General features: G+C 39.3%; 2 protein-coding genes across 5 annotated transcripts in view; both read left to right on the top strand.

Moving 5' to 3' along the window:
* Positions 1-196: 196 nt before the first annotated feature.
* On the top strand, positions 197-8,592 carry pgm2 (phosphoglucomutase 2). Its single transcript, XM_044029330.1, has 13 exons — positions 197-384; positions 2,723-2,890; positions 3,120-3,311; positions 3,661-3,744; positions 3,884-4,077; positions 4,287-4,476; positions 4,584-4,681; positions 5,188-5,368; positions 5,735-5,828; positions 6,623-6,752; positions 6,858-7,050; positions 7,644-7,777; positions 8,062-8,592. The coding sequence occupies exons 1-13, from the start codon at positions 310-312 to the stop codon at positions 8,162-8,164; spliced, it is 1,836 nt and encodes a 611-aa protein (XP_043885265.1). The 5' UTR covers positions 197-309; the 3' UTR covers positions 8,165-8,592.
* Positions 8,593-9,307: 715 nt separating this feature from the next.
* Positions 9,308-26,829, top strand: part of tbc1d1 (TBC1 (tre-2/USP6, BUB2, cdc16) domain family, member 1) — a 44,329-nt gene continuing 26,807 nt past the window's right edge. For 3 of the 4 annotated variants that reach the window (XM_044028519.1, XM_044028520.1, XM_044028522.1), the window contains exons 1-6: positions 9,308-9,405; positions 10,559-11,200; positions 23,601-24,191; positions 25,957-26,046; positions 26,130-26,234; positions 26,608-26,740. In XM_044028519.1, the coding sequence (XP_043884454.1) occupies positions 10,598-11,200; positions 23,601-24,191; positions 25,957-26,046; positions 26,130-26,234; positions 26,608-26,740 (1,522 nt within the window). In that variant the 5' untranslated portion in view covers positions 9,308-9,405; positions 10,559-10,597. Of the gene's footprint in view, positions 9,406-10,558; positions 11,201-15,710; positions 15,902-23,600; positions 24,192-25,956; positions 26,047-26,129; positions 26,235-26,607; positions 26,741-26,829 lie in introns of those variants that run through there. The other variant, XM_044028523.1, reaches the window with a different exon arrangement.

The raw sequence follows: 26,829 nt of genomic DNA on the forward strand, positions 1-26,829 counted from the left end.
GCAGTCTGTAAACTCAACAATAGTCCCCTAAACGCCTCATTTCACTGTAATTACAACATTTGCGGCCATCGCCTGAAGGCTTCAGCTGTGAAACTCGTGACGCTTTAGGTCGCCACGCCTCCTTACCAGAGGGCCCGCCCTTTCCTTTGGCTCTAACCATTCGCCGTCTTTCAATGTAAGGAAGGGCGGTGACAAAGCGGCACAGCGTCTTCCGGACCCTGTCAGTAAAAAGGTTTCCGGGTCAGAGTCACATCACTCATCGCCAAGTACTTTATTCTGAACTTCGCCGAACGACAATCTTTGAGAATAATGACCAACGATTTGTCCTCAACCGGTGACACCGAGCTGGACCAGTGTGTAGCTCAGTGGCTTCAGTATGACAAGGTAAGCAGACGACGGCTAACAGGCTAGCTCAGCGCTTGTGCTGCTGCTGTTGTCACTGTCACACATGCAGGCTCATAGACGATATATATTTATCTATTTATTTATTATTAAACCTTTATTTAACCAGGCAGAACAGATTAAGATGAACAAATTTGTATTTACAACGGTGGCCTGGCAAAAGGCAGCGCCTTTAGAGGGAGAAGCAGAAGGGGCCATAAACTAATTTAGATTTAAAACAAACTTGACAATATAGACTTAATAAATAAATAATAAAGACACAGCTAAAATGCACGCACAAAGATATTTCATTAAATATTTAGTGAATTTGCGTAGTTATGAAGGTATAAGTCTCATGCTAGCAAATAAATTAGCATGACATTTTGATAGGAAATCATGAATGAATGAATGATTAATTAGTACATTTGATATATAGGAGTTTTCTGAGCTGGGTTTCAAAATAAGGGCTATAAATGTTGGAGTATACCAATATACAACAATAAGTTTGTCTGTGGTGTTTAATTAAACATGGTATCTGTAATGTTGCATTTCTAACTTCTGGATTCATGATCCATCTATCCTCCTTCCTTTCAGTCTCCTCTCAGACATTCATATATGTATATATACATGTATATGTATGTATGTATGTATGTATGTGTGTATATACATGTATGTATATATGTATGTATATATATATATATATATATATATATATATATATATATATATATATATATATATATATATATACAGTATTTATATAAACATATACATATGAAGTCTGCTAATTGAACCAAATTTAAATAAGACTTTAAAATATTATGGATGCAGCCTAAAATTTCGAGTTTGGATAAGAGTTAGGAGTTCTCATTTTAAACACAATTACTCTTGCTTCTTTTGAGGGAACCATTCATGACTATTAAGTCTTAGAACACAGAGCATTTAGGCTGCTTTTTTCTATTACTATATTAAAACGTATACACTGAGGCAAAAATTATTTGTGAAACTCGGAAATATATCACATTTAAAAGTTCTGCACAAGTATCACTACTCCCGTTTTTTTTATAAAATATAAATATATAAAATTATTCATAACCTTGAGATGACATCAACATGAAAAAAATATTTTTTTTTACCCACAGCAATTTACCAAGGATGCACCTGTGGCACAGATCCATGCCATGTGAGCACTAAAGGGTTAAGAGACGTGGGATGTCACCAATCAGGTCATGTTAGAGAATGGACCCAGATTCATCAGCCTTGAGATAACTGAATTAGTGCTGTTGAGTGAACAGGAGTCATGTGGACCCACTTACACTGACTGGCGTGTGGGCCCTATTGTATCAGCTCTGATTCTTCTTCTTTTTCTTTCATCTTTTTCTTTTTGAGTGCACTCTTGAGGGCTTTTCCATGCACATGAAAAACATATTTTCACATTTTATGTTCCCACTAGCCATGCAGCAGACTTCCTCTAAGACAGCCACCACCCCTCACCTTCTTTGACCTGTATGTTACCACAAAAATTTGGCAAGATTAGTGGAACCAAGGTGACACAGGATGACGCCTATACAGAAGTATGTAGGTCGGAATGCTTTGCAGGGGAGGAACCCTGAAACTGTGAAATGTAATACATTTTGAAGAAGAAAGGAAAGACCTATTAGCTCAGCTCCATGAAAGAATATGATATGAAAGAAAACCTTCATATCACCTTGCAAATTATTCTAGGAAAGACATTTAGAAGACATACAGAAACATTTAACGAAATACCTTTGGAGTTACTGGTTTAATTAAAAGAATGTGGTTTTATATGTATGTGCACCTTTTCTTTTCCTTTCTTTACCTTTCTGTCCACACTCCAGTCCAATAGGTGTTGATAATACTGCCAATAAACCCCAACAGAAGAAGGAAGAATAGCTATACTCCATACATCTTTTTCTCAGGGTTAATTGATCTATAATGATACCCTGCAAAGTACACCTTCAGTGACAAATATTGTTTCATTTACATTTAGCTTTCAGGGTGTTGCTCTACATTTGCTATACTCTATAAAACTGTGGCCTCTCTTTAGGGCTACGATATGGCCACTGTAATTGTTCCATACTCTGACATGCACAGAGTACATTTAATTCACAAGATTATTCATCATATTTATTAAAGGAAACTGATTTTTTCTAAATCCTTCATGGCCATTTGCCCGGCAACCATCTTGTCATGTTTTAGCAGGAAAAGTGCAGGTTCTACTGAACACGTTGACATTGGGTCTGTTGAATCTAAAAAAAAAAAAATCTATCATTTGACTTGGAGCTGAAACACTTAAGTGATTTTTTTCCTTCCCCCTCAGAACCCCAAAACAGCATCTTTGGTGCAGGACCTGGTGAAGGAGGGAGCAGTGGAGGAGCTGAAGAAATGTTTCTCCTCCAGGATGGAGTTTGGTACAGCAGGTCTGAGAGCAGCCATGGGCCCTGGCATCTCTCGTATGAATGACCTCACCATCATCCAGACCACCCAGGTTGGTAATTAAACAATTTCTAGTTTAACTTGAGCAAGTTGTGTGGAAAGTTAGTCATACACATTATCAAGTGCTTTCTCAGTGTTGACTGCATAGTTTTCATACAACTATCTATTTTAGCCTTTCATTTGGACCCAATGCAACTACTTGTCTCTCTGGTTTCCTGTCAAAGTTGCTCTACTGCATATTAAAACACACTTGTTGACACAGATGTTTACTTACTTGAAAGGGTTTCTGTCGCTACCTCGAGGAGAGTTTCAAGAACCTGAAGGAGCGCGGTGTGGTGATTGGTTATGACGCTCGGGCTCACCCTCCCAGCGGTGGCAGCAGCAAACGCTTTGCCAGTCTGGCTGCAGCTGTTTTCATCAGTCGAGGGGTTCCTGTGCACCTCTTCTCTGGCATCACCCCAACGCCATTTGTGGTAATCCATTGTATTACTAATATGTCCACATTATTTCATTTCTTGTCACAGATGGGGATAATAAAACACCTTTAAACCAGGACTACTAAGAAAAAGGGACTACTTTTGCATTTTATGTCTTTTATTTTCATGTCAGGTCTGTTTGTCCTTTGTCATGTTTGTTAAGTTTGAGGCTGCAGGGGCAAATTCCAGTCAAAAACCCTTTCCTTTTGTGTACTGTACTGCATGTTGCATAATTTGCACATACTGTACATTTATAGCTATAGGCTACTTGGTACATGTCTTTGTGTGAATGTGAATTTGTTCAGTGTATAGAAATTAATTAATATGTTATTCTGTCTCCCTGCAGCCTTTTACTGTTTCCTACCTGGGTCTGTGTGCAGGTATCATGGTGACTGCCTCTCACAACCCTAAACAGGACAATGGCTACAAGGTAAAAAGAAAAAACATACTATTTGTTAGTTAATTGTTTCTGGATCTGGCTGCTCGTTAATATGTTAAGCTTGCTGATAAAAATTATGTGATTTATTAGTTTTTGTTCACTGTTGCATCTGCTGTTTTATCCGTCTCAGGTTTACTGGGAGAACGGTGCCCAGATTGTGTCTCCCCATGACAAAGGAATCGCTAAGACCATAGAGGAGAATCTGGAGCCTTGGCCTGAGTCCTGGAATGCAGAGGAGGCATTGAAGAGCCCTTTGCTTAAAGACCCATACCAGGATATTCACATGCAGTACTTCAAAGCCATCCAGAACCACTGTCACCACAGGTGCTCCAAAGATAACGTGACACATTGAGCTGCATACACATTTAAAATGCCTGGGGCTTAGAACAGCATGTATTGAAACGAGAGAAACTGATATGTTACGGCAGAAGAGTGTTATGTCTGTGCCCTGACTTGGAATGTTTTAGTACATACGAAAAAATCTGTGTTGTTGTGGCTAAACAGTGTTTCGAATTTAACTTCTGCTTCCACAGGGACATAAACAAGAGTTCAGAGGTGAAAATTGTGCATACATCTGTGCACGGTGTTGGTCATGAGTTCGTCCAGTCAGCTTTCAAAGCCTTTGACCTTCGGCCACCATTTGCTGTGGAGGAGCAGAAAGATCCAGATCCTGAATTTCCCACCGTTAAATATCCCAATCCTGAGGAGGGAGAGGGGGTGCTGGTATGTAGTGACCCTCACACAGTCATTCATCACATGCGACCTCAGACATTGTACTGTAGATGCTGTATTTTGGTTCGCGGGTGTGACGTGTCCCTGTGTGTTTGCAGACATTGTCATTTGCACTGGCAGAGAAGGAGGGGGCCACTGTGGTTTTGGCAAATGATCCTGATGCTGATCGTCTGGCCATTGCTGAAAAGCAAGAGAGGTGTGTGTGTGTGTGTGTTTGTGTGTATTTAGTATTGTCATTTATAATATAGATATTGGATCTTTGATCATTTTGCTCAAAAGGTTTTAAATGTATCTGAATTGATGAGGAAGTTAAATACTGAGTTCAAAATGGTGGAGAAACCAGCCTCTATGAAAGCCTGTGAAATATATAATGTTTTTAACATTTTGGTTTTTTGCTTTATTATATAGACATGATTCATTCTGCAGGTTTTATAACTTATAAATTGCAGTTTTCAAGCCTTCGTATTGTGTTAAGCCTACAAAAATTAATCATTTAAAATACCTCATGGAATTATAATGTGAATTAAATGAAATAAATTCCTTGTCAGATGGATCATGCTCCTATAAACTTACTCAGGGCTGCAGTTAAACTGAGATCAGGTCCTTGACACAAACACATCATTATCATGACATTGGAAATGAGCTTGTGTTTGTTTGCACAACTGTATTTCCATAACCTCTGCATGTGTCTTCCTGTGTCAGCGGACAGTGGCGAGTGTTCAGCGGTAATGAGCTGGGAGCGTTGCTTGGTTGGTGGATGTTCCACTGCTGGAAACAGCAAAACTCTGACGCAGACGCAGTTAAAGACCTCTACATGCTAGCAAGCACCGTCTCGTCAAAGATACTGCGTGCCATCGCTCTCAAGGAAGGCTTCCACTTTGAGGTAATGCAATCATTCAGGAAAAGAATCTTGACAGCAGAAAACCAACATTAAAACTTGTGCATGCTACATGATGAAGGGTATACACTGCTTTTATTATTTTATAGAGCACATTGAAACTCATCTCAGTCTGTGAGTGTCTGACAGCCTGTATTGCACAATGCATTTCTGCCTCTTCTCATAAATGACTCATTAAAGGCTTTCGGTAATAGTACTTCAAGACAACATGGAAAGAATCTGCTTTTAAGCGATATCAACACTTCAGTTAATAAATGGACTCTGCGAGGGGAAAGCTTCACCTTTGGAAATGTTGCCAAGGTAAATATATGAAATCACATTTCTCACCCACCACTTCCACTGTTTGGACAGGAAACATTAACAGGTTTCAAGTGGATGGGAAACAGAGCCAGAGACCTTTTGGACCAGGGCAAGAGTGTTCTCTTTGCTTTTGAAGAGGCCATAGGTATGTGTATACACACACACACACATACACACAAATGAATGTAATTAATGTCCAGTGGCACAACTACATGGGTATGAATCTAATAGATCCTTTGTCACATTCTTTAACACAGATAATGATTTCCACTTGATGTCACTTAATTAAATACAGCTTAATTAAGTTTGACCTGCCTTAACATATGCATGTGAAGAACACATAAGGCGTTTCTCTAGATGATGCTCACTATTTTACAGCCTCAGTATCAAAGCCAGTGATTTGGATATCTGTTCTTTCAGATCTGTACTAAAAACGTTTTTATTATAAGCTCACGGTAGCATTAGCTGTGTATAGAGTATTGCAGTAGGAGTCATAGGTCCTACTGGTGTTATAGTCAAACCAGCTTGACCTTGAGCTTCACGGTGTCAATTTATAAGCGTATATTTCCGCCGGTTTTCTAACTGCATTGTACAGTCAGGGTTATTGTTTCAAGGAAAACATTAATCATTCAAATCAATAAATGCACCAACACAGCAAACTTGTGTCAACTCAGGACCTTGGTCTCAGTTTTTTTGTACATTCAAATGTCAAACTGGGTTAAAGATCATTTGGGGTTAATATAACACATGAACACACACATCAATTAATTTAGAGAATTAGAATTTAGAGCATTTCCGCATAACATGATTATGTTCCTGTAATTGGAATCACTTGCCCTTGCACACACTGTTGGATAAAGAAGCACGTGACTACAGCAGCTGGAGACTGATTTACAGATGGGGCATAAAAGTGAAAGTGTGTGTCTGTGTATGTTGCAGGGTATATGTGTAGTCCCTCTGTATTGGACAAGGATGGAGTGAGTGCTGCAGCCATAGCAGGAGAGATGATTTCCTATCTGGCCACTAAAAACACCAGCCTCTCTCAAAAGCTCACTTCAGTCTTTGAACAGTAAGACACATTTTTACACGTCGTTTGACTTATCTGCTCGTGCACCAGTGAGCCACAACCGTTTACCTGAAAACGGTCATCTCATTTTAATCATCTGATTGTCAGGTATGGCTACCACATTAGTAAGAACTCCTACTTCATCTGCCATGATCAGAAAGTGATTTGCACCTTGTTCGAGCGCCTGCGCAGCTACGGTGGCCAGAAGGACTCGTATCCCACTGAATGTGGCCGCTTCTCCATTTCTGCTATAAGAGACCTGACCACCGGCTACGACAGCAACCAACCTGATAAGAAAGCTGTAAGGGCTCAAACTCACACATGTACAGTTACACTAACATTTACTCAACACTAGAACAACACTAAAGCTTCAGTATCCTCCCACATTTCTGACATTTGTCTACAAGTTTACCATTTTATCCATAGTGCAGTACCCGTACCCATTTTCTCTTGTATTTCTTATACATAAAACATCAGAGGTGCACTGCACACACTTAGTGAGTCACCTGCTAATTCTGAAGCTTGCCAAGAACCCATTGCACAATTTTGCAATTAACTGACAGGCATTCCTTGCATTTATAGGGATAGATGTCTGCCATTAGGTTTTTTGTTAGTTTGTTAGTCATTAAAATCTAACTGTATCAAGAACAGCATTTATATTGGGGAAAAATTTATAACAGATAGTAACATTGACAGACTGAAAGAAAATTATTGCAGACATTGTGAGCGTGCAAAATTACAAAGGTGATTGTTTTTATGATTGTAAAATGCTGTTGGACTTGATTGACAAATTGATTAAAACGAAACGAAATGAAATTGTGCTGCTAATCCTTCAAATGACAGTTTGAAGCTCTTCCATGTGTTCATGTGCCACTCCCTCCTCTCCTGCCTCAGGTCCTTCCCACCTCCAGTTCCAGTCAGATGATCACCTTTACCTTCTCTAATGGGGGCGTGGCCACCATGAGGACCAGTGGCACTGAGCCAAAAATTAAATACTACACTGAGCTCTGTGCTGCTCCTGGTAACAGGTAGGTTATTATAGAGAGCAGATCAACAAACAACAAATGTGTGTAAGGCTTCAGTTACTGTGTTGATTGTTTTCTTTTAAGAATACTATACTGTAAGAAATGAGTTTCCTGAAACTCAAGTAGTCATCCACCTCTCCAAAACCAGAACATATTTAATTTGCTTTTATAAAAAGCGGCGAAAATCAGCATATTCTCTTATTGGAAAAGATGATGAAACCTTTACTTTGACACAGTTGTCCCATACCATTTTATAATTCCCTTCCTTCTCTGCACATCTCCAACAGCGATGTGACACATCTGAAGAAGGAACTGGACGACCTGGTTGACGCCATTGTTGAACACTTCTTCGAGCCGCAGAAAAATAATTTGCAGCCTAAGCCTCAGTAGCATTCACAGGACATGTAGTCGAAATCAGGACTAGTTTGAACTAAACATCCCTGACTTGCATTTCACACAATGTCTTAATTTCTCCAGATGGTATTCTTGACTTAATACAGGCTTTGTTTTGCTTTATAACCACATTGATGACACTTTTACCGCACAACACTGTTTATCTGCCATTTCAACATGCAACAGAAATACTGATACTGATCTGCCAGGTTAATGGCTGCCTGTGACTTATTTGTTTAGCCATACATGTTAGTGAAGGGTCCAGATTCATTGTCAGTAAGCATCACTATTACCATTCCTGAACCTGACTTCTATTTAACATGTGCCATTCCACACTGTGCTTTATGAAGAGTTCCTATCGAATGTATATGAGATGTTGTAAACAGCTGTTGAACACTGATAATGTAATAAATAATTTAATACGAGAGTATATCCGAGAGAATATTTAAAGTTTTTAAATCCTGCCATGGTGAGAGTTGGCAGTTTGTAATTATGACTGCACATGGGTGAGAATGGGTATCATGCATTGCAACTAGTAAAGTTTATTTGTATGAAATCTGTGAGGTGCTATTACAAGAAGCTTTACATTAAGAGTAAGTCCACAAATAAAAAACAACTTGACACAATTTTTCCATATGTCGGAAAGTACTGTTACAAGATTTTGAAAGGTCCTTCAGCAGGTGAGCAGCCATTTTGGATATTAAAGAGTAGGACAAATGCAGGTGCTAATATTGACCTCTGTAGATCTACAAGTATTAAAGTCCTGTTTTTTATTTATTAATTTGGGCATGAATTTAACTCTCTTAAAATCTCCAATAAAATGGGGGGTGCATGTCAGCAGCTGTAAAACCAGCTTTGCCAAAAAATGCACCCCCTGTTTATTTTATTTTATGGAGTACTGGAGATAAAATGGTGGTGCTTATGTTATATTTGGATGTATTCTTGGATGTACGAGCATTTATTTCACAATTTGTAAAGCGCTTCCTGGCTAAAAACAATGGGGAAAGTCATAACAGAACACCGGCAGCGCACGAATGGAGCACGCATTTGCAATTTCTCCTTCTGACTACAGAGAGGAGAGACAGAGCAGGGAGGTGGAGCCGGCCGGTTTCTTCTAAAATTAACTCTGTGAAGAGACCGCTCACGCTCTCGGTACGTGCGTGCATGTTGTTGCTCTCTCACACTTGTATCTCACACTTCTACCGCTTAACTCATCAAGCAGGACTAACCGTGGACAGGTAAGAAGACTGTCAGACTCGGCAAACAATATTTATTTATTGAAACGATTTAGTTTTTTACGCTACCTCGTGCGTAAAGGTGGCATGCTTCGTGCGTAAAAATCTAAACCGGTGAATCTGCGCTTCTGAGATACACGTCTAGTTCTCACTCGTGTCGTCTGGAGTGGAGGGCCTGCCTGCACTGTCCCAGCTGTTTATATTTGAGGATTTTAGTTTTACATGACAAGGTCACACAGAAATAGCCGCTTTGTGTTCATGGACATTTTTATCTCGTTCCGTTACTGATGTTTTTGTATGGACCTTTTCCACTGTGACCTAATATAAGTTACATCCGTTTGCACAGCATTCGTAGTGAAGACATAATGCATTCTGGAGCTGAAACAATTACTTAACTAATTACTATATTAAGTGAGAAGAATTTAAAGAAGTTCTTCAATGTGAAAATGTTCTGGTTTCTTTGCTCCACAAATGAATCATTAAAACTGAATAATCTTTGAGAACATTTGAGAACATCTTCATTTCCAGGTTTGAAAAGCAATGATCAACATTTTTCATAATTTTCTGACATTTTATGGACCAAGCCAGTGAAAATAATCGGCCGATTAATTCGATTATGAAAATGATCATTGTTTGCAGTCCAAATTCATTCCCTAGCCCCTTACCCTAACTTTAACCATCACAGCTAAATGCCCAACCCTAACCCTAACTTAAACCCAATTCTAACCCTAAAACCAGGTCTTAACTCTCAAAAAGCCCTATAAAGATGTGATGACCAGCCAAAATGTCCTTTCTCCCTATGGTTTATATATGTTTTATGGTCCTCACAAAGATACACACACACACACACAGTGGCCACAGTCCTCATAGCTTAAATGTTATGTGTTTGTGTGTCCTTGAGACCTAAAGCTTGGGTCAGTAGACACGTCATGTGTTTCTGTTTGGGTAAACAGCACCAGGTGGTGATATTTGTTGTATGCCCTTTATATGACTCTCTGACTCTGTACCAGCAGATTCCCACAGACAACAAACATTCAGCAATAATATCACTTCTTAATTTCAACAGAAATGTTTGTGAATATATGCTTGTGTTGACATGGAATATTTTACAAAATTTTTAAAAATTTAAAAATCTCTGTCCATTAACATTTTGCAGATACAGTGAAGGCAGGCGACCCTTTCGGGCCATGTAAACATGGAAGGGCTCTACTTTGAAGTGAAGCCCAAGAGAGGTGAATCATGCAACACAGAAGGCTCTGAGAGACCCAGAGCTGATCTGACTCCAAACCGCCAGTCATGTCCGTCATTTTCACATCTCACCTCTTCCACAAAAAACGTCTATGCTGCGAAGAGGACTGCAACATGGGCGGGAAAGATGGTGGAAATGGGAGAGGAACCGGAGGTACAGTACAGACTGACATTGATTGGTTCTCTGACAGTCCACCACCTCACCACCATGGCCATGCTGCCCTGGGTGGTGGCTGAGATCGCCAGGTCTCAGCCAACAAAGAAGGAGCCAGAAACAGGGATACAGTCCATACAGCCCGGACAATGGAACCGTTCCACCTCCAGTCATTTGGTTTCTCTTCACGTGTCGGCATCGTGGGTGCAATGTGTGTCTGTTTTGGGAGAGGGAGTCGTCTGGGATCCTCTTACACATACAGTGCTGTTTGAATGTCGTCCACACCAGGTGACTAAACTCATTCACAACAGCCAGGAGCCCAGCAGCTTTGGCTGCCTGGTCAGAAAGACGCCATACTGTGCCTGCTATGTCTTCCAGTGCCAGGACAGCACCAAGGTATGTGTGTTACAGTACACTTACAATCAGAGTAACTAAAGTGAGTAAAAGCTCAATAGAAAATAGGACCATGATAAACTAACACCCGACAAACCAATACACCAATAGGCCATCTCCAATGGCACAATGAGCACATTACAAAATCATTCAAAAAATCAAGTGGAGCAGTCTTACCAAACATATACGCCATCTTGGTCTTGGTTCATAAACATTTGTAGAGATATAGCACATAATGTAAAGAAGATGAGCGTTTTCACAGTAAACTATGAAACATTACGATCATCAGGATTCTGGGTGTAGCTTTGGCACTGTTGCAGCAGCCTGCCTAGTGCTTTTACTCCATTCAACAACACAAATACACGCCATCAAATATAAAATCAACAAACAAGTCATTGGCACAGGCTGCTGGCTAACACAGCCCAGCTCTAATCCTTTCAACTCTCCTCCACATGGTGTGCTATGCCAGCAGCCCTCTGTATGTGCAGTGTAAAGCTGCAGCTGGTGTCACAGTCAGGCCAGAGACATTTGATAGCATCGCCGCTGCATGCCCGACATACTGAAGACTTAAAAGAACTGGCCACAATGGAGGATATTAAATGAGAGATTAAATGAATCAAAGAAAAGCGAAATTATACCAGCTTTTGTGACGATCCAGAGGTTCTTTTAAATCTCAGTGCATAAAAGAGGAACAACAAAACAGTATATATATGTACATTTTTATATAATATTTTATATATAAAATTTAAGGCAGAGTTCATATAATTAACTGTACAATAAATATGTGTGTGTGTTGGGATTTGTTCTGATTGTGTGCATAGGTGTGTGTGTTCACTTGATTGAGACTAAATAAGTTTGCTTTATACCAGCCAAGCAGGATGTAGACCCATGTAACCATGGAAACCATTTCCTGTGGCCTAGGGCCTGTTGTGATGTGTGAACTACAAAGTGACAGTGTCATTTTGTGTGTGTGTGTCTGTTGTTCTCACGCTCCCATTTCAGCCCCTCCAAAAACATGGTAGTGATTTCATACTGACCACCTGTCACTGTCACAAAAGGCTCTCACACACACACACACACACACACACACAGAAAACTTCCATAGCTCAGCTCAAACAAATTGTTATCCCTAACCCTAACCATAACCAGTTAATGCCGAACCCTAACCACAGTTCAAACCTCAATTAGATCGATTAAACCTCATCTTAGCCAGTTCTTCAGAAATTCAGTTCTGGGACCTGGTTTTTGTCCTGACAAGGTCATTGTTTATGACAGAAAGGGTCCTTAAGAGGTAACAAATACATACACACACACACACAGAGAATACAGTACGTGTGTACATGCGATTGTACATGCGATTGAAGGTGTGTCATGAGCCCTTGTGACATTACTGTACATTTGTAACCTCTTCATCTACCATGGAGTTGCCAGTACAGGCTGAAACATGTGACATTTTCCTCAATGCCGTAAAAACCACACATCATAATATACACTGACATAAATAGTTTATCTATTTGACAACAAAATAATATGACATCCACCACCCCACCCCCTCGAGGGCAGGATTCTAAATCACACATGAATTCAAAGACTGTGATTATTAGGTGTACCCAAATCATTTTGAGCCGTGTATGTGAGGATCATGATGACTGGTTAGGCTTAATCTTCTGTTCTGATTGTAATATGTGAACGTGATTTTCTTCTAGTTGATAATGGCAAGCTTCATGCGTGTTTTTCAATTTAAAAAAAGAAAGACATTTTTTTTTTTAAAAAGACCAAACATAAGAGGTGCCAATCGGTGCAGTCTTGTTAAAGTACTGTCCTGGTTGCGTGGTTGTGCACAGCTCGTATGGATGCACGTGTTATAATTCTCTGTATGTAAGGACAAAAGTAGAGAATTATTTGACCTCAGGAGTGAAGACATGTTGGGTCATGGTTCTCACTTCCCGTGATGCTGCTGAAGCATGAAGAAATTAGGTTTGAGGTTTAAGGTAGTCATGATAGATTAAACTAAAGGCTATAGTGAATGTATTATGTGGTGTCGTAATGTAACAAATACTTTGTTACTGTACTTCAGTACAAAATTCACATATCTGCACTTTATTTATATTTTTAGCAACTTTTTCTTTTACTCCACTAGATTTCCTTAATAAATTGTGCACATTTACTCCACTACATTTCCTCTAACTATCTTTGTTCATCGTTACTACCAAATAAAATCAGAAGAAGAGTTGGTAACGGTCTGTATTTATATAGAGCTTTTCTTGTCTTGATGAGCTGCTTCACACTATAGTTTTTCCCTTCATCCATTCAACATGGGGTTAAGTGTCTTGCTCAAGGACACATTTAGACTAGCAGGGCTAGTAATTGAACCCACAACCTTCTCGTTGAAATACAACTCACGCTACCATGGATCAACTCTTACTCCTCGCTTTTTTTTTAATACTTTTACTCTTATTTCTCAGACTTACGTTTAAGACTGAAGTACATCAGAATTACTTCTGATACTTAAATACAGTAAATATCATATACTTTAAGACTTTTACTTAAGTATGAGTAAGACCAAAGTCATTTTATGGTAAGATACTTGTACTTTTCCTCAAGTATCCCTTTTAGGTACTTTATCCAAGACTGGTATTATGTTTGCCCATTATTTTCATAAGAAAACAAAAATATGTTAGATTACAAAAAGTGTGTGTTTGTAGTAAAAAATAAAGAAAGAACACATCATAAAGTATCAGTAGTGGGGACTTTTTATTTTGTTAGATATATTTGTAAAGTATTTATTGCGACAGAGGGGCAGATTTAATAAGATTATTCTTCTTTCTGCTCCCTTTCATTCAGAATATCAGGACATTTTGGGTTGTATTTAATTGTTCTTTCCTTTTGTCAATGAATGAATGTAGTAAATAAACTAAACTAAGTAGTACATGTAGTACCAGCACAAATAAAGAGAGACTTCCTCTTTGGAGTCAGGGGACAGACACTTCCTCTGCTGCTCCTGCTGTAGTGAACAGTAACCACTGGGTGTCACTACTGAAGAGTTACAAAGGTCATAATGCTTCTGGTGCACTTTTTGTGTCATTTATACATTGAAGCCATCCTAATATCATTGTCAATGAATCACTTTTCTTGTTGTATTGTTTGTTCTTGTTGTTTGTGTTTTCTCATTATTTTGCTTTGGCTATTTTTGCTCCTGTGAAAGGGGAGTTTTTGCCTAGTGCTGGCTCGTAGTGTGAAATTGTTGGGCTCCTTTTTTCCTTGCCTTATCAGACAAAACAGCACCTTGTAATGTTTGATTAGACTTGATTGGTCTGTAAAGCATTTGTTCAGAAAAGTGCTATACAAGTCAAGTTTATTATTATTTTCTGAAAGTGTGAACTAGCATTACTATTATTATTATTATGAAAGTTGGCCAGCTGAAAGGCACCAGCCAATGTAACGTCCTTACTCAGTTGATCCTAGATTATATTATATTTTGTTATTTATTTGTGACCTAATTTAAATACATCCACTTAGACTTTTAGATTTTGCCAACAGCAAATGGCTTGATTCCAGTAGATAGAAATTAGTTTTTCAGCCACTATTTTTATACATTAAATATTTAGTTTTTAATTCATGGATGTTTGAGCCCTGGACAATGAACTATTAGATAATATTTTATTAGTTAATCTATACAGACAGTGAATTAAGTCACTCTTTATTGGCAACTGTCTCAGTGTATTAGAGGTACAATTTGGGACATTTAGATGGCTTTATTGTCCGAAAATTGTTTGTGTGAGTGTATTATTGCTTCCAATCTGTAAAATTTTGCAACGTTTATTGGTGAAGTGCATGTTACAGCTGAATATTCCTCACCTCACCTCGTCCATGCGTGTTCACTTAGCATCAAAACTGAAATGATGTTTAGTTTGTCCACTGCAGGCTGTCTTTTCTATATACTTTAAATGAGGACTTTGCTTTTTGGGGTTCTTAAACCTCTGCTCTACAGTATAAGGAGGAATCAGGCTGTGGGGCTTAAAACAAAGCTGAAGCTTGGTAAGAACCCTGACCTAAAAAGTTTTGTAAACCTCTGGGCCTTGAAGTGTATTTCCAGCTCTCGTCCAGCTCTCGTCCAGCTGCAGTGCTTCGTTCACAGGAGGAACAGTCATTCCTGCTCCATTAGCTGTGCTCTGCTGCCCTAACACAGGAAATACTGTTTATCTGCAGTCACACTCGCCAAGATAATCTACATCATGTAACGGTAAAACGAAAAAAAAGTTTACCGCCTAAAGTTTGACTGCCCCGGGACAGGAACTGTGTCCGCCCCAGTCCCTCAGCGTATTGGCGGATCCATCTGCATCAAGCTAACCATAGTCAGCTGGCCTACATTCGGAAGACGGATGGTTGTCCTTCAAAATAAAAGCAAAGGAAGCGACACAAAATGCCACACGGAGTGAGTTGGTCTGATTTACTTTGAAGTGTTTAGACAGGATGTGCTATAGTTGTAAGAAATCAATCTTGACATGTAACCGCGGGGTCCCTCAGGCTTCAGGGAGCAAAATTAACTTTCCAATGACATGATACCGAATCGTCCCACACCGTCAGGAGCGAGTGTCGTCAAAGCAACCACTCAGATCTAGTTTTGTGAAGTTTATGGCGGATGGGATGAAAGCGCGACTCCAGCGGCTCAACCTGTTCAATATCAAACAGGAACAGAAAGATGTGAGTGGTGTTTGAAGCTTGTGTTGTTGACTTTGAGTGCCGTGCTAAGTGTTACAGTTAGCTTCCCGAACATTCAATTTACCTACAACGCGTGCTGTTGTTAGCGAAGTTTAGCGAATGACCTGTGGTCAGTGTTAGTCGAGCCTCTTCAGCCGGGAAGTTGTTCCATGTCCGTTTACTGTTTAAATTACTTTTCTAAACACTTTTTTATATTTTTTTAATCGTAACTACCATAACAACGCCCATTTAAACATTTACTGACGCACACGATTGTCCTAATACCATACGTGCCCATGTTTGAGTGTGTAAACAGTACATGTTCTGTAAACATTACGATGCGGATCTAATATGGAGTCACCACAGCAGCCATGTATCACATACACACACCATAACTGGTCAAGAGACTTTCTGGTGGAAAGTGTCATAACTGACGTGCTACTTTTCACAAGCTGGTTCTAAATGTGGAGGGTTTTGTGGCTTCTGCAGTTGACATGATTAATTGAAGTTGTTGTTGTTTTATACGTTAGATAAAGTTGAATATAATAATGAAATAATGTACTCAAAACTTACCTCATGCTTTTCTGCTTTTGTCCACGTGTTGACATGAATGAATGGGATAGAATAGTACAGCAAACAATGATGTTAGTTATTAATTAATCTGCTTATTGCTATATTTCTGTTCACTGACTAATTGTTTTGTCCAATTAAGTATGAATGTAGTTGAGCAGATGTTATAAAAGCAGACATGCAGGCTACTGTCAGAATACATTAAGTCCTGCTGACTTAACGTTTCAGAAATCAAAACCACAGCATATCTGCAGTCATTAATTATTCTAATACCAGATCATTGTGGCTTTTTAAAAACTCCAGAGCCATCATCAATCATTTTAAACTCTTCTTGGTCTTCCTACTTTTTGGCTTTATTACCTTATACTTTCTGATGACCATGATGGTTTGCGTGATGTAGACCATGAACATACTTTCCACTTCCACCATGTCGGCAGAGGTCTGTTCTGGCCAGTGTGACATGCATTTCATCATCCACACATTTGTGCAGTGCAGATCCCTCAAGGACAAATGCATGCTTAACTCTGCACAGACCGTACACAAAAAGACGAACTCTTGGTAAGGAATCCGTGCTTATGTGAGATCAAGTACACATGCGTAGAATGCTAGACTGATTCTGACCCATGTTTAGTACAAACAGTGACATGTAAATGCAAAATGGCTTAAATGCCATGATCCATCATGGCAATGGCAGTGTGCACTGACTCTGTGTGATTAAACATGAGCAACCTGACATGGGCACAAAATGGAAAACTCTAGCACAATGTTTTCCCGTTCATTTGGTGACTTCCTCTTGTTTTGATTGAAAAAAAGAGAAATAATAACTGTGAACTCTTGGTTGAGGTTAGTCAAGTCTGCTGGTGCTCAGACCCATACAGGACATCACTCAATGTACATAAGTGTATAATGTTCCAACATGGGTTTTTGGAAAAGGTAATTGGCTTTCTGACATTTTGTGGCCATTTGCATTTATCAAGCAAATAATCTGACAAATTGGTACAATCCATTTGTTTAAGACAAACCCCGCCATGCATCATGCTGGGGAGGAGGATCTCTTTTTCACTTGAAATCTCAGGATGTTTCTTGACATGGAACAAAACAGAAGATTTCCTTGATGCTGTTAGAGCTGCTGCTTCTGTTAAGTGTCTTACTGACTGTCAGGCCCTTGATAAAGCTGAGTACATGAAAATTCTGTCTGCTTGGCTGTTGTAAACACTTGCCAAATGTTAGTGTATGTGAGTGCGTCATGGCGATATCACCTCCACAGCTTGATGTTAATGCCAGTGTTTCACTCCAGGAGCTGGAGACTAGTTGTCTTGTACACCATATTAGGCACAAAGTCTGCGTTGAGCTATCTCCTCAGGAGACTCTCTCTCGTGGGTTTCACATAAACACCACCACCATAAAGTCTTGTCTTAAAGTGAGACTTGGCATCACATTTTGGGCTGTAACATATCAGGGATAATGACGTGTCCTGTTCTTCTTATTTTTGGTTTCCTGAATTGTAAATAGTGGGTATGTTAATAAGTGTTCGGTTCCAATGAAAGAATTAGGTTGACCTTTTTCCCCTCTATCTTATTTTAAAGAGCAGACGTTACACCTTTTCAAATAAAAAAAAGCTGCCGTTGGTCACAGCTAGGAAAGTTCCACAGGCAGAAATTTGATTTTCACCAAAGGCATTCTTCAAAACTGATTTGGGTTAATAGTTGTCCAAACTGTCAAAGAGAGACTGTGCTGCTTGGATTTTTAATCCACTTTTGAGTTTTCAATTCCCTCTCCTTGTAATCCTTTGGTCTAACATGCTTCTCCACTCCTCTTTTTATGTGACTTTCCTCCCCTGCTCATGTGACAGTCCTGGCAATATTGCAAAAACAAGCCAGTAAACTATTGTCACCTTCCTGTCTTTACGTAACGGACAGTCTGTCCATGTTATTTGTCCATTAGTTTATCTTTCACCCTGCTCATCTCACCTGTCGGTGTTGGAGCCACTGTACATACACAACCCTTCTTAGGGAAAACATGGTGGTTATCTCTGAGCCTTTTAGATTTCACTTGGACTCAGCACAGCACTTTGTCAACAAGCCCCTACATTGTGTCTCTGTTATCACATTTGAATGGGTTTGTCATTTCTGTCTTGCTTGGCTCTGTGCTTTGACTTGGAGTGATGTCAGTGTCTTTGTCTCTGGTGGCTATGCATTTCGCTTCACGATTGCCATACACCCACCCTTGAAAAATGTCCCCATTTCTCTGCTTTCTGCTACTGAGATTTTTCATCTGCAGCATAGCTCCTGACCTTTGAACCTCAGAGCTCTAGCTACCCTTCATGAAGCACATGACCATGGGAAGTACAGAACTTGGACTTTTATTTAGTTGTTGATTTTGGCTGGTTGGTGTGTCATTGGGATTTCAGTGTTTTCTCAACTTTATTTATATATATAAGCAAACCTTACATTACAGTGTATTTTGTTCTAAGTAGAGTATGTATGGTTTTGAAGTTTTGGTGTCTTCTGCTGCATTTTTCTCTGTCATCTCTTGATGGCAATAGAAATATTAGTCTGTTGCTGTAAAATAAATGTGGGACACATGGCTTTTTACATTTTTTACATGGTATATATGGAAGACATTTATGAATTAGGTCTGCTATAGACATTCATAAATGATTTTTGCTGTAATGGTCCAGGTTATTGAATATCCTTGCCTTTGACCTCTTAGCTCTCTTAGACAAACACTGAAAAGTTTTAATTTCTCTATCGGACTGAATTGCAGCTTCTTGTTTCGTAGTGGCACTTGTATAACTTCCTTTTTTTTGAGGTCATTAATACAGTAGTTCACTGTAGTTATGTTTGGGTGAGAAAGGCGGTACTTGTTCAGGGTTGTTCCTCTGTAAGAAGCCAAGTCTGTGGATCACAGCTCGAGGCAGTGTCCAGCTGCTTTCCTGTAAACGTTTCACTGAATAAGATACCGTGCAATCTTTCTCTGTAACTCTATCTAATCTGCTCTTAACTCCCGAACAGATTTATAAATCAAATAGGAGATTTATGATGTAAAGAAATGTTTCAGTTTGCCTTTGTCATTCGTTTTCTATAATGTCAGATTACAGAAACAGAGAGAAATTCTAAATTCTATTTTTCCTTAGGGCTGCCATAATTTGTTTTCATTATCTATTGATATGCTGGTTATTTTATATACGAAATGTCAGAACCTAAGATGATGTCCTCATAATATCTTTTATCTGACTGTCGCTGCTTGTCAATGTGGGAAAAGTATTTTGGGAAAGTAGAGGAGACTGATGATATCATCTTGCTGAGCAGTTAAGAAGCAGCTATCAGCCAAATAAAGCAGAGGGAGTGAAATTAGGGTAGGCTCCTTGAAATGAGAATAGGTCAGACAAGGACAAAACTCAAATTCTCCTCCTCACTGCTGTTCTGTATTTTCAGTGTGAGGATATGAAAGAGAGTGAAGTAGTCAGAGGAGAGGTGAAGCTGAACAGGGACTAACTGTACTCTGTCATTCAGCTCAAGTGTCTTTTTAGCGAAATCAGAAGGACGAGGAAGGGGTTGATGGAGGGGGCTAGGCAAAACAGATAGACGTCTGTTGTGAGCGGACAGATAACAGACTCCACTCATGCCAGTTTGAATAAAAACACCTAGACACTTGAAGCTAGAGTGACAATCGTGGTGTCTGGATGACTACAGCCTGTGAATATACAGGCAGTGAATGAGTAAATGAAGTTCTTGTTATGGAGATGGCAGTGGAAGAAAGTCTTGTTTGTTTGACTGTCTGGTTTTAAGGACAACAAAGGTATTTTGAATAAGATACCTATGACAAAGGGGTCAAAACAAAACTTTGTTGGTAATAAAGGAATTTTGAATGACTTTATATTAAAACAGTGGTGAAGTGAGTCACAGAACTTTGGGTCTCTCTGTCTGTCTTCTCTACAATTTTAATATATTATTTTTATGTTCATTTGGTCATTGTGCTATGTGTTTGTGATGTGACCTTTGACCAGATTGCTCAATGAAACTTGCAGTTTAACCCTAAAAAAGTTTGAGGAAATGTAAAAATTGAATCTTATAGAAATACTAACCATTACTAATCATTTGGCTGTTGACCTATGGCCTTAACCCCCACCAAAGCTCACTGACGGTGTGTTTTAAATGTCACACTTGAGACAAACAAGTAAGAATAAAAAAAAAAGAGGAACAGTAAAACTGTAATGCAATGTACTAAGAAACCATCATACTGATATCAAACTGAAAACACCTTTAAATAAATTGATTGTTGTTATCAGCAAGCAACATTACATAAATAACATATACAGTTGTATAAAAAAAATCTTGTTTAAGCAAGAGTATAGAACGTTTTGTGGATGAAAATCAGAATGTAGCATTGCTGTGCTATCACCTCATGAGAGGAAAATACTTCTGTAACACTGAGATAATTTAGCTGACACACATTTTTAAGAGCAGAACCTAAGTAGCAGGTATTGTTTTAATCGAAGAACTGGGTGAGCACGCCTCATGTTGAGGCAAGATGCAGCCTGACCTGGGATCTGAGATGTGTGTGAGACTGGAGATTGAGTAGCTGCTCAGGCATCTCACTTTAATGACATCACTGGTGTGTGACTCAACCACTGCCACTGTTGAACTTGTCTACTTCCGTCTTTTTTTGTTCCTTTGTTTGGTCACAAAACTAGGCACAGAAGTGTATGTGTGCATGCCAAATATTTTTTTCAGGATTAGTAGTTCACTCCCCAAGACATCAGTATAGATCAAAACAAATACAAAAATACACATTGGCACAATGTCCCACATAATTTTATTTTGGGTTTTTCTGTTCATTTTTCCAAGAATGACCACTGGTCACTTACTCAGGGACAGACCAACTTGATATGTTTATTATTATGTTGGTTATTGCTTTTAATGAGTTGCTGTGATGCCTTTGTCTTAAATTAGTTTGAGAGAAGAACGTGTTTTCCAGCTTTCATTGTATCATCTTATATGCTTTACCACATTAAACCATTACTCACGCTGTCTTGTGGTTTGTATCGGATGCAGATTAAATAATTGTGCTCCATCTGAATTGTTAGTGTATACTTTGAACATGTTTGTCCAGCTATAAGCCCTTGTGTGATTGATTGTGATTTAAAAAACGTGGTTAAGTCTTTTTTTTTTCATCTGTTATTTTGGTAACATTGTGATTGACTTGATTTCAAGCTGACCACAGCTGCTTCAGTGGGACTACAACAAAAGATTGGGTTAAGGTTGGCTGTTAATGTTTTTCCTTAGGCCTTTTTTCAGTTCCCATAAAATTCAGTCCATCCATTTTTGAATGTGTTTAAAACTGGTACAAGCAGTGTTTCAGACTCATGTAATGGTCATGGAAATCCTCTGTGAGTCATGGAAAGAGTGGTCACAGAAAAGGATTTTTGTGTGACTGAGGGCTCTGAATTATAGATCATTAGTTTTAGCCTGAGAGGCACACATCTTCATCACCAAATAGAATAGCAGAAATAAGCTAAAGTAGACATAGGCTGGATTTTACATGATCATCAGTTACAAGTTAGGCTATTGTTATGATCTTCATCATCTTAAGCCATTGTTGAATTTTGGCCTTGATGAAGTCATACACATTAGTGTAATACATAATGTTTTCACTGTGTTTTCATCAATAAAGTCTGTAAATGTCAGTACGTGTGTTTAATTGCTCAAGTGGATGTCAAGGAAGTTTTCAACTTGGCATTTTCCTTTTAATTTAACAAGAAGCTACATATTTACTGCTGGATCCATTTGATCTCTCTAAGTGTTGGATTGAGAGAGACAGAGTGGAAGAGTTGTGGTCCAACTAATCTGTTGCATGCATCTTAGTCTCAGTTGAAATGATCTGGCCTCTGTGCCTATTATCATTCCACTATACTGGAAATAGACTAGTATCATAGATCAGCCTACTTGTTGTTGCACAATCAAAGTCTTTGTCAAAACTTGCCATTTACAGTATGTGGGTTTCTTGCATGGGAGTCGTTTATTTCAGCATTTATCCACAATTGCTATACGCAGCCACCTTTTATGGGTGTTGAAACAGTGTTAGCATCCAGACAAATACTCATACTCAATACTCATCATTCACTCATAAATTGAGAAAAAATGTGTGTTTCAGCTACCTGTCACATTCAGCTCCTACGTATATACGATGTCATGAAAGAGCATCCAAAAGAATCACAGTGTTGTAGCATACAAGTCATGTTTTATATTGCTGCCAATTTCCAAAGCATACTTTCAGCTCATAGACTTCTTCTTTGTTCATGCTTTTGCTTGTTAAGACAACAAGACACATTTCTAATTGTGAACATAGGCTATGATACAAATACAAATACAATTACAGGTAAGGAATTATGGTTTTTACTGTTTCTGGGTGCACATGCGAAGCAAATTCAAATATTACATTACATTACATTACATGTCATTTAGCAGACGCTTTTATCCAAAGCGACTTACAAAAGTGCATTTAAACATTTGGGTACAAATAAGAGCTAGAAGTAAGTAAGAGCTTCAAGTAGATCAAACTATGCAGTGCTAGTCATAAGTGCGATGTACAAGTTTTTTTTTGTTTTTGTTTTGTTTTTTTTTTGTTTTTTTTTTGTTGTCGTCGTCTTAGTCGAGGTAGAGTCGGAAGAAATGTGTTTTTAGACGGCGGCGGAAGATGTGGAGGCTTTCAGCTGTCCGGATGTCGATGGGGAGATTGTTCCACCATTTGGGAGCGAGGACAGTGAAATATTTGTGTGATATGCCCCGAATCCACAGTGTATAGTTTCACAAAAGCAATAGACATGCCATGTCATGGAGCTGTCAAACAGTACAACTGACTGTGCTGATAAGTTTAAGAATGTAACCTGTGGTGGTTTGAAATGAAGAAACATCTTCATGTGAAGCCAGTATTCTGAGCACAATGTTTATGCCAAGGATTATTTTTGATATGATCATATTCACATGGACACTCAACTCCCATATTTCTTCCATAATCCCCATTTGTATATTTATTCTTACTGTACGTTGGCCAGCTAGATGCAATGTAAATACAGAATGTTTTGTAACCGTTGCTTCAGGTTCTTATCTGTTTCTTCATATCTCACCAGGTCCCTGAGATCATCAGTACGCTGAGGCAAGCTGGCAAGAGCTCCTCACGCAACAGTGATATCACCAGCACTTCCAACAAAACTTCCACTGGAGGCAGTGATTCCTCTGAACCATGCTCTTCACATGTCGCTGCAATGACGACCTCCGTGGCACCCACTGCTGCTGTGTCACCAACAGCTTTTGCCAAAAAGTTCGAGGTACTTTTTTGTGGCCGTGTGAGTGTCGCTCACAGGAAAGCCCCGCCTGCTCTCATTGATGAGTGCATTGAGAAGTTTAGCCAGTTACATGGCTCAGGGACGACTGATAAAGGTGGAAATGGCAAGGGATTGGTGGATGGGTTGAGGAGGGCATTAAGCTTTCAGTCCAATGGACTGGGAAGCAGTGCTGTTGGTGATGGTGCCTCAGCGAGTCCCACCACCAGCAAGCGACTTGTCTTGTTCAAGCAAGACCCCAGTTTTCCCTGTCTGCATGCCCTGGATGAGAACGGGCTTTCACCTGAAATTTCTCACAACAACACTACTGAAGCACTTTCCCGCTCCATTGAAGTACAGCCCACCAGCCTGCAGGAGAACAGGACCATGCTGTTTACGGTAATTTCAAGCAATGCACTCTGTAAACTCTGTGCTCACATTTGCAGAGGTAGCGCTTGGGCAGAGCGAGCTGTGCGGTATGTCCAAAAATACATACCACGATTAAAAAAACTTTCAAATCTGTCAATATCAGTTTATAGTGACAACATGTCTGACCCTCATGTGGAGGATAAAGTGTTATAAGATGTGTTATAAGATGAGTGAGTGGGTGAATTATTGCCCAGTCCTATGTGAGTGGTACTGCAGTATTTGTTTTTGGCTTGCCTAGCAGTAAAATTAAATTAAAAAAAAAAATGCATCTTTGTCAGTATAGACAATAAGCAATATAGATTTGTTTGGGGTTTATCCCTTGGCAGGTGTTAATACGTATTAGATATTAATGCACACTCACCTTTTAAAAAAAATAACAGGCCACTCTAAAAGGTGTTTCTCCATAAACAACATTCTGTTAAGAACAGTTATATTGCTGTTGTGTTCTGCACAAATTATGATACCACAGTAGTTAATTTAACAGCACAGGGCTATAAAATGACATGATCAAATAAAAACGTGCTCTCAGCAGAAACTTGCTCACTCCGCTTCAAGTTAAATTGAGAGCATGTTGTCTTTGCGGTGTAATCATTACCTACGTTGACTAGTGGCATAGAAAGCTTTTGCTTCAAATTCTAAACAAAGTCGTATTAAAAAGAACAGTGGTTTTCAGAAAAACTCTGCTGTGTGAATTCATCCGGCTCACACACACACACAACTGCTCACTCTGACATCTTAAAGCTGTAGTTTGTAACCTGTACATATAAATCAATATCAATCAATTGCTGATAAATGCAGATTCACTCTCTGTGTTTTTCAGTATAGTAGCACTGTGGCTGAAAACACCAAGAAGCCCATCAGAGTTTCCAAAGTGGATTCTTCTGCTCAAAAATAAACCTGGACATTCAGTCGGATTTTATCACAATCGTGATTTTGGCTTCTTGGAGAGATGATTGTGCATTATTGAAAATATGTATCACCCAAGCATAGCTTAACTAAGCACCGTAGAATCTGCAGGGAGCAATAGAGGCTCTGCACTGGAGCTTTAAGTGCAATTTTGGATTTCCAAAGGAACAAAGGATTTTACACAAGAACAGCAAAAGCTATATCCCTAATGACTCAGCAAGAGCAAACGCTGACTGCAGCTCAAAATAAGCCTAGCCACACTCCTCTAACTGACTTTCACTTGACCTTGGTGACCTCCTGGATATAAGAGTTTTCCTGTTAGTCCTTTAGACAGGAAATGGTGGTCATTGGCACAGGAAGCACCAGTGTATTTTGCCATCCCTCTCTGCAGCTACAGCATTTTGACAGTGATAACTCATCCTGTTGCTTCCATGTGTATTGGTCGGAATGACGTCACCCTGGTGACGTCTCATTTTACTCCTTTAGAAAATGTCTGGTTGTATAGTTCATACTGAAAACAGAAAGACAGTGAAGGGGAACCTGAACTTATTTGCAGGAGAATTACTCTGGTTAATACACTTCCTTATTCTGTGAATCATCATCATCCCTTACTGAGGTTTAGGGGGTGATGTGTGACTAATTTCCTAATAATGGTGAGAACTGGGATATCCCCTAAAATGTAATAATTCAAAAATATATTGGTACTTTCTGAGTGGAAATTTTACAAAAACACAACAGGTGTTTGACAAATTACAAAAGACACTATGCACATACACAACCCATGACACTAATGAGCTAAAAGTCTAACTGTATTTCTTTTGTGTATTAGGTTGGCAGGTCTCAGATCTTCTTGGTTAGTCCAGACACTAAGAAAGTTGCCATAGAGAAGAGTTTCAGAGAAATCTCTTTCTGCTCACAGGTATGAAACACTGGGGTTCTGCATACATTACCTTTACTGTCACATTTGTTTGTGATTTTAAAATCTGTCATTCATCACTGCAGGGTATTCGACACGTGGATCACTTCGGCTTTATTTGCAGAGAGATGGTGGAAGGAGGGAGCTGCCAATTTGTTTGCTATGTCTTCCAGTGTACCGATGAATCACTGGTAAGATGATTCATCTTACCAGTTTTGTACTGTTTTGTACTGTTGGTACAAAAATGGAAACGCTCCACTGGGGCTGATCCAGACCCATGTGCATGTGCATGTGCATGTGGTGTAGACTCTGATTTAAAGTGCTTCAGCATGTGGAGCTGATATTCGGTGCTTCACTGAGTCACTGTGTGCATGTGACAACACTGATTACTATACTATACTATTACTATATGCATTTGTTCTTCTATCAGTTTTACACTGCTATACATACGTTCTGCAAAGTTTACTATATATAAATACTGGTACGATATAAAAACTGGATAAACGTTGGTCAAAGCAAAGTGAAGACTCACCGTTTGATCATTCCTGATGATTGCACTTTAAGGTGGACGAGATCATGCTGACTTTGAGGCAGGCGTTCTCTGTAGCAGCCCTGCAGCAGAATGCAAAGACCCAGAACCAGCAGTGTGACAGCTGTCCCATGCAGCAGCTTCACAGACTGTGTGAGAGGATAGAAGGTAGGAAACTGTCCCCGGGCACTTTCATGTAGGTGAAAAATATGGTCACTTGTTTACACTTACACAGGAATTTGTGAAAGTTAGAAAGT

The sequence above is a fragment of the Solea senegalensis genome, linkage group LG6 (genome assembly GCF_019176455.1).
Source record: "Solea senegalensis isolate Sse05_10M linkage group LG6, IFAPA_SoseM_1, whole genome shotgun sequence".
NCBI classification, from domain to species: Eukaryota; Metazoa; Chordata; class Actinopteri; order Pleuronectiformes; family Soleidae; genus Solea; species Solea senegalensis.